This window comes from Tupaia chinensis, unplaced genomic scaffold, assembly GCF_000334495.1.
Source record: "Tupaia chinensis unplaced genomic scaffold, TupChi_1.0 Scaffold149964_2, whole genome shotgun sequence".
Taxonomy (NCBI): Eukaryota; Metazoa; Chordata; class Mammalia; order Scandentia; family Tupaiidae; genus Tupaia; species Tupaia belangeri.
Genome location: NW_006209806.1, coordinates 1614183 through 1620778, shown reverse-complemented (window position 1 = coordinate 1620778; position 6596 = coordinate 1614183). Strand labels below are relative to the sequence as shown.

The window sequence follows — 6596 nt, the reverse complement described above, 5'->3', positions numbered from 1 at the left end:
TGGGGGGAGCCTGCGGTCGGGGCGGCCGTTGGCACGTGGAGGGAGCGGTTAGGCCGGCAGGACGGCGGGTCTGCGCGAGGGGGTCTGCAGGAGCTCGAGGGCCATGGCGGGGTGGCGGGGAGCGCGCCCCTGCGGGAGGTCTTGGGAGACCTGGCTGGGTGGAGCTGGCTGGGTGGAGCGGGTTGGGGCGTGGGGAACTTGCAGGGCTGTTCGGTAGGGTGCGAGTGGGGTGGGAGGAGTGCAGAGGGAGAGGCACCCCCTGGGCCAGCACGTTTGTGCTTGGTGGGAGATTCCGGGGCAGGCGGTGGCCTCGGAAAGGACCCAGCCCACTAGCCGCAGTGCCCTTCCGAGGGGGAGTCTGAAACTTTGCGCAGGAGAAACTGCCCGTCTGAGCTCCGTCTCCCTGCTTCCCTGTCTCCCCCAGGGTCGGGGCTAGGGGACTCTTCGAGGTCCTGTCTGCAGCCCCAGTGGCAGCTTTCACCGAGTAGAAGCCGCCAGAGGGCCGAGTGGCCACCATGGCCACTTTCAGGCAGGAGGATGTGGAGGAGCACTACGAGATGGGGGAGGAGCTGGGCAGGTGAGTGGACCCTCCGTGGGCCTGGGAAGCGGCACCGCACACTATGTCCTCGGTGCTGCTCGCGGAGAATGAGTCACTGCCCGGTGCTGGCAGAATGGCTTTGGGCTTTGCAGTCAGCCCTGGCTGCAGATTCTCTCTGACCCCCGTGACCTTCCTTTGGGGAGAAGTGAACTTGAACGGTGCCTGGCATATGGCTGGAGAGCAGTCGATGCCGGTGCTTTCTGTATTAAAAGGCGTGTCTTGGGGCTAGCAGGTAACGTGGGGGTTAAGGCACTGGGTCCCTCACAAATAACTTCGCGGTTCGAGTCCTGGACCCAGGCAGCTTGGAAAACACTCTGGCCACATGCAGGTTCCCAAAATCCCCAGAGGAGAAATGAGAAGAAATTACAGTGTGGCCGTCTCCGCTGGGAGGGTGCATTTCACTTTTCATCCCTCTCTCTTTGTCTTTCTGGAGAACATAAGGCCTTATGGTAAAACTAGAAAAAAAGAAAAGAAAGAAAGCCTGCCCCCCCCCCTTTTTAAAGTAATTATTTAACTTTATTTATTCATTTAATTTGACCAGAGAGAGAGAGAGCAAGCCACCAGGTGCGGGACTTGAACCGTGGTCGGCCGGGTGGGAGTGTTCAGCACCTCACCCACCACACCACCTGCTGGTGTGTCCCCCCTTCCCCTCTTTAGCCCTCTTTCCCAGAAGGCACGTAAGTCTGAGGCATCTAAAGGGCCAGCCTCCTGCCCTCCCCGGGCCCAGCACGGCCAGTGTCACATGCTTTGGGAACAAAGCTGAGGTTTCCGGTTCCAGCGAGGTGGCTGACTTCCTGCCTGTCTGGACTGTCGAGCGTGCCCCTGGACTCTGCCAGGCCAGGCCAGGCCCGTTCTGGCTTTTTTTTTTTTTAAAGCCTTAAACCTTATTTGGTGAGTTTGCTACTGGCTGTCCTCCTGGGCCCGCCCCTTGATGTCACCAGAAGGGAATGTAAATAACTCAGCCCTGCTCTGGGCCAGAGAGACTGTCAGAGGCTCCTTTGGGCCCCTGAAGTCCTTCCTCAGGAATGTCCTCCGTCAGGGCGGTGGAGGACACACCCTCCCGCCCTCCGCGAGAAGCGACATACGTCATCGTCCGTAGTGTGTTAGGACCTCCCGTGGGGGGTCGCCGAAGTCACAAAAGCGAGTGTGTTTATTGCTGTAACCTCTGCCTTCCCTCCGAGGAGCGGCTGGGTGGAAACCCGTCCATGCCCAGCCCAGGGTGACCTGGGTGTATGTGAGCAAAGGCGGGCGGGCTCGGAGCTGGCCCCTGCAGAAGCGCCGCGCCCGGGTACTCTTATGGGCTGGTAAAGGGGCCAGGCCCGGGGCCGGCAGGTGGCGTGGAGGTTCAGGCTCGCTCCCACACGGCCGACTGTGCGATTTGAGTCCTGGACGCGACAGCTTGCAGATCATGCCGGGCACGTGTGCGTGTGCCCAAGACCCCGCGCCCCTCACTTTCCCTCACTGCCTGTCTCTCCAGTAAGCGCGTGCGCCCTACGGCAAAAACCTTAAAAAGCCTTCAGCGCTGGCAGAACGCGTGTGCGCACGCGTGCACGGGAGGAAGCGTGAGACGAGGCGTTCCTCCAGGCCTGGTGGCATCGCAGCCCCTTCCATCAGCTCCTGGGTGCCCGTGTGTGTCCAGCGTGATCCCCGCTGACCAGGCAGGGGTCTGAGCTGCGGTCACCATGGGAGATGGCTCCTGAGCAGCACGCTGTGCCCACCATGTCCCGTCTCCGCCCCTGGCAGCGCCCCACCTCCATGTCGCCTGCCACGTGCATGCAGCATCCACGCCCTCCAGGACGGTCCAGGAAGGGACAGGGCGGAGCCTCCGAGTGGGCCCCACGTGGCCTGTCCCTGCCCCTCCCAGGACGGGCCCGTGCGGGGAGCAGGTGGGAGCTGCTAAGGTGCCCCCGCTCACCCCCCCTCGCCCCGCAGCGGCCAGTTCGCCATCGTCCGCAAGTGCCGGCAGAAGGGCACGGGGAAGGAGTTCGCCGCCAAGTTCATCAAGAAGCGGCGTCTGTCGTCCAGCCGGCGGGGCGTGAGCCGGGAGGAGATCGAGCGGGAGGTGGACATCCTGCGGGAGATCCGGCACCCCAACATCATCGCGCTGCACGACATCTTCGAGAACCGGACGGACGTGGTGCTGATCCTGGAGCTGGTGTCGGGCGGCGAGCTCTTCGACTTCCTGGCCGAGAAGGAGTCGCTGACCGAGGACGAGGCCACCCAGTTCCTGAAGCAGATCCTGGACGGCGTGCACTACCTGCACTCCAAGCGCATCGCCCACTTCGACCTCAAGGTGGGCGTCCCCGCCCCCGTCCCTGCCGTGTGGCCCGGGCGGCCGTGGTGACCCGCGTGCGCCCGTCCCCAGCCAGAGAACATCATGCTGCTGGACAAGGACGTGCCCAACCCGCGCATCAAGCTCATCGACTTCGGCATCGCCCACAAGATCGAGGCGGGGAACGAGTTCAAGAACATCTTCGGCACCCCGGAGTTCGTGGGTACGGCCTGCGGGTCACCCCAGGGCGTCCCTGTGCAGCCTTCCTGGCCTCCAGGGCCCGCGCTCGCTTGCCCGGGCGGGTGAGATCTGGAGGGTCTCGATTCGGAGCCTGTGTCTCAGAGCTGCAGGACAGGGCCAGGGCCGGGCCCTCTGTGGGCTGCCATGTCCCCACGCCTGAGCCCAGGCCTCCTGTCCCCCGTCCCCGTCCCCGCAGCTCCCGAGATCGTCAACTACGAGCCCCTGGGCCTGGAGGCCGACATGTGGTGAGTGGCTGGGGCGCGGCATGGGCTCCCCGGCAGGCTCCGTCCCCAGGCCCCTGGGTCCCCGCCCTCTGTCCTGGAGCTGAGGCCGCAGCTGTCGGCCGGGGATGACACGACCTCACGGCGTGTTGGTGTACTTAGGGCAGGGGGAGGAGGCTGTCCCCAGAGCTGGGGTCCCCGTGTTCAGACAGACCTAGCCCAGCCGTGAGCTCGGAGTTAAATCCAGACAGACAAGCCCCTGACAGCTGGGCCCCAAGGCCAGGTCCTCGTTGCTGACCCTGTCTTCTGGGACGGTAGCTGGGCCTGCCTCAGAGCCACTGGCCGTGGGCCCCCATCTGGTGGTCAGAGAGCCCCGTCCCTGTCCCTGTCCCCGTGGCAGGCACGTGTGGCTGGTGGTGGATACCAGGGCCTGCCCAGGGTGCCGGGGGGGCTGCCGGGGCTGTGGAGCCTGGAGACCCCCGACGTCCTGGGGGAGACGGGCCCAGCCTCGCCCTAGGGCCTCTCCAGCATCCCCCTTAATAGGCCTGTAGAGTGGGCGACCTAGTGCGGGCACTGCTGCAGCTGGGTGGCCGCTGACCCTCCCTCTCTGCCTTCCCAGGAGCATCGGCGTCATCACCTACATCCTGTGAGTACTGCTTGCATCCCACCTCGCTGTGGCTGCTGCGGCCTCCCCGCTTGCCGCCCCCGGCCCGGGGCTGTCTGTGGTACACAGGCACGCCAGTCCCCGCCTTTTTCGCCGGCCCCCGCCTGCCGACCGCGGGCCTGGGGCTCTCTGGTGTGCACCCACACCGGTCCCTGTCTGCCGCCTGTGGCCCAGGGCTGTCCATGGTGTGCACCCACGCCGGTCCCTGCCTGCTGCCTGTGGGCCTGGCCTCTTCGTGGTGCGCACCCACGCCGGTCCCTGCCCGCCGCCCACGAGCCTGGGGCTCTCTGGTGCACACCCACGCTGGTCCCCTTCTGACGCCCGCGGGCCTGGGCTCTGCATGGTGTGTAGCCATGCCGGGTTCCCGTCGGTGCTGGGGCCTGCCACGATGCCCTGCAGATACCGGGCAAGGCAGCGAGTGGGTAAGCCATGGCTCTGCCATCCCGGGGCTCCGCGGGCAGGTTCTCTGTCACAAAGAGGCTGGCAGGGCTGTGCCCCGAGGGCATGTGGCTTCCCATTCCTTTCTGGCCACTGACCAGTAACCCGGCCTCGTCAGAAGGGGCAGAAAAGTGACCGGCCCCAGTGCTGGCCTCAGATCCCAGAGCCACTGTCGTCTCTCCCGTGTCGGGCGTGTGCCCGCTGTTCTGCCCCAGCTTGCCGTAGGAGTGGCCCTCGGACCACAGCCTCAGGAGAGGAGTCCCCGAGACAGCTCGGGGCTTCCTGTGGGTTTCGAGGTCGCCTTAGGCCCACAGGGCAGTGAGCATGTAGCCCGCCCCTCTGCCCCTGGCCGCCCCAGGACCCTGCCCACTGGCCTCTCTGGCCAGGACCCGCCGGGACCATGCAGTGGGCCGTCTTTGCTGCCTCAGGATCCTCTGACTCGAGGCCATCCTTCCTCGGCCCTTGCCCCTCACAGCCTCCGCTCTGCCCCCGGGAGAGATGGAGAGACAGAGAGACATTCTGTTTGTGTGTTTGCTCCTTTCTTTGGGTGCACACAGTCCCCAGAGAGGGCAGGGTAGTGAGAAATCACCCCCCCGGGGATGGCCACGCCGCAGACCCTTCTCCTCCATTCTTCTCTCGGGATCTTGGGCACGTACGCTCAGGTGCCCAGCGTGTGTTTCTCGGGATCTTGGGCACGCACGCTCAGGTGCCCGGCATGTGTTTTTTTGTTTAAGAGAGCTTTTTGCTCTAGGGCGCGTGCGCTCGCCAGACAGAGAGAGACAGAAAGCGAGAAATCACCCCCAGGGGGATGGCCACGCCGCAATCCCTTCTCCTCCATTCTCCTCTCGGGATCTTGGGCAGGCACGCACACGCACCTGGTGTGAGTTTAAGCCACCGGGTCCAGGACTCGAACTGTGGTCGACTACATGGGAGTCCAGCGACATAGCCGTTACGCCACCTGCTGGTCCGAGTTACTTCTCTCTTTCACCAGAGAGGCTGCACTCCCAGTAGAGCCTGCACCCCCCATTTTACGGTCCCACCCCTCAGCCCGGGCCCCGGGACACATGTCCAATGTGCTGGGGAGGTCTGGACGAGAGCTTTTCCCACGTGGCCGCCTGGCAGTCACATGTCCCCGCCCGGGAGTGGGGCTCTTCTGTTGTTCATGACGGCCCACCAGGGTTGCACCCAGCATGTTTCCAGGCCGACCGGGGATTGAACCTGCAGCCAGCTGTGTGCCCCTTACGTACCGCCACGTCGGGCCTGGACTGCGGTGTTGGTGGTTGGTGGCAGGGGTGCCGCGGGCGGGTTCTGGGGAACGCGGGTGAGGGAGGTGGGGATCCCTGGCCGGGAGGCTGCAGTGACCAGCAGCCTGACCGAGCCCCATGCCCGGCCCGGCCTGCAGCCTGAGCGGCGCGTCCCCGTTCCTGGGCGAGACCAAGCAGGAGACCCTGACCAACATCTCGGCGGTGAACTACGACTTCGACGAGGAGTACTTCGGCAACACCAGCGAGCTGGCCAAGGACTTCATCCGCCGCCTGCTGGTCAAAGACCCCAAGTACGAGCCTCCTGGTGCCCCTGGTGCGCGGTCAGCCCCCACTGTGGCCTCGAGAGCTGTCCCCACTCTGCAGCCAGTCGGCCTCAGCTTCCTCTCAGGGCCAGCCGTTGCAGCCCGGTGGCCGTGGTCTGCTCACGTGTGTGTGTGCTTTAAAAGGTTTTCGCCCCGTGCGTGTATGCTGGCTGGAGAGAGAGAGAGAGTGAGAAATCACCCCCCGGGGGTGTGGCCTCACCCCAGTCCCGGCTCCATTCTCTTCTCGGGGTTTTGGGCATGCACACACATGTGCCTGGTGTGAGCTTTAAGCCTCCAAGTCCGGGACTTGAACCATAGCCACGTGGAAGTCAGCACCTTACCCACCATGCCACCTGCTGGCTCCACTCCATCTTAAGGAACTTGTTGGCCTTGTCGAAGACAGGCTTTGCGTAACATTCCAGATTCTTCTTTTTTCTGGAGGAATCCACGGCAGAGCCCTGCAGTGCCGAGCCCTCACTCGGGGCGGTCGGCCACTGCGTCCTGGTGAGCCCTCACCTGTCAGCAAAGCCCTCCAGAGGACCCCAAGGCCCTCCACCGGCCCCTCCTGTCTGGTGGCTCGGGCCCCAGCGTCTTTG

The 6596-nt window shown here is 64.6% G+C and overlaps 1 protein-coding gene across 1 annotated transcript in view; it reads left to right on the top strand.

Moving 5' to 3' along the window:
- The window catches only part of DAPK3 (death associated protein kinase 3), a gene marked incomplete in the record, with an annotated part of 17730 nt that overhangs the window by 3669 nt on the left and 7465 nt on the right, over positions 1-6596 (top strand). Inside the window, 6 exon segments of the mRNA XM_027769616.1 lie at positions 425-577; positions 2531-2891; positions 2964-3093; positions 3307-3355; positions 3951-3977; positions 5836-5988. Of these exon segments, the coding sequence (XP_027625417.1) occupies positions 516-577; positions 2531-2891; positions 2964-3093; positions 3307-3355; positions 3951-3977; positions 5836-5988 (782 nt within the window).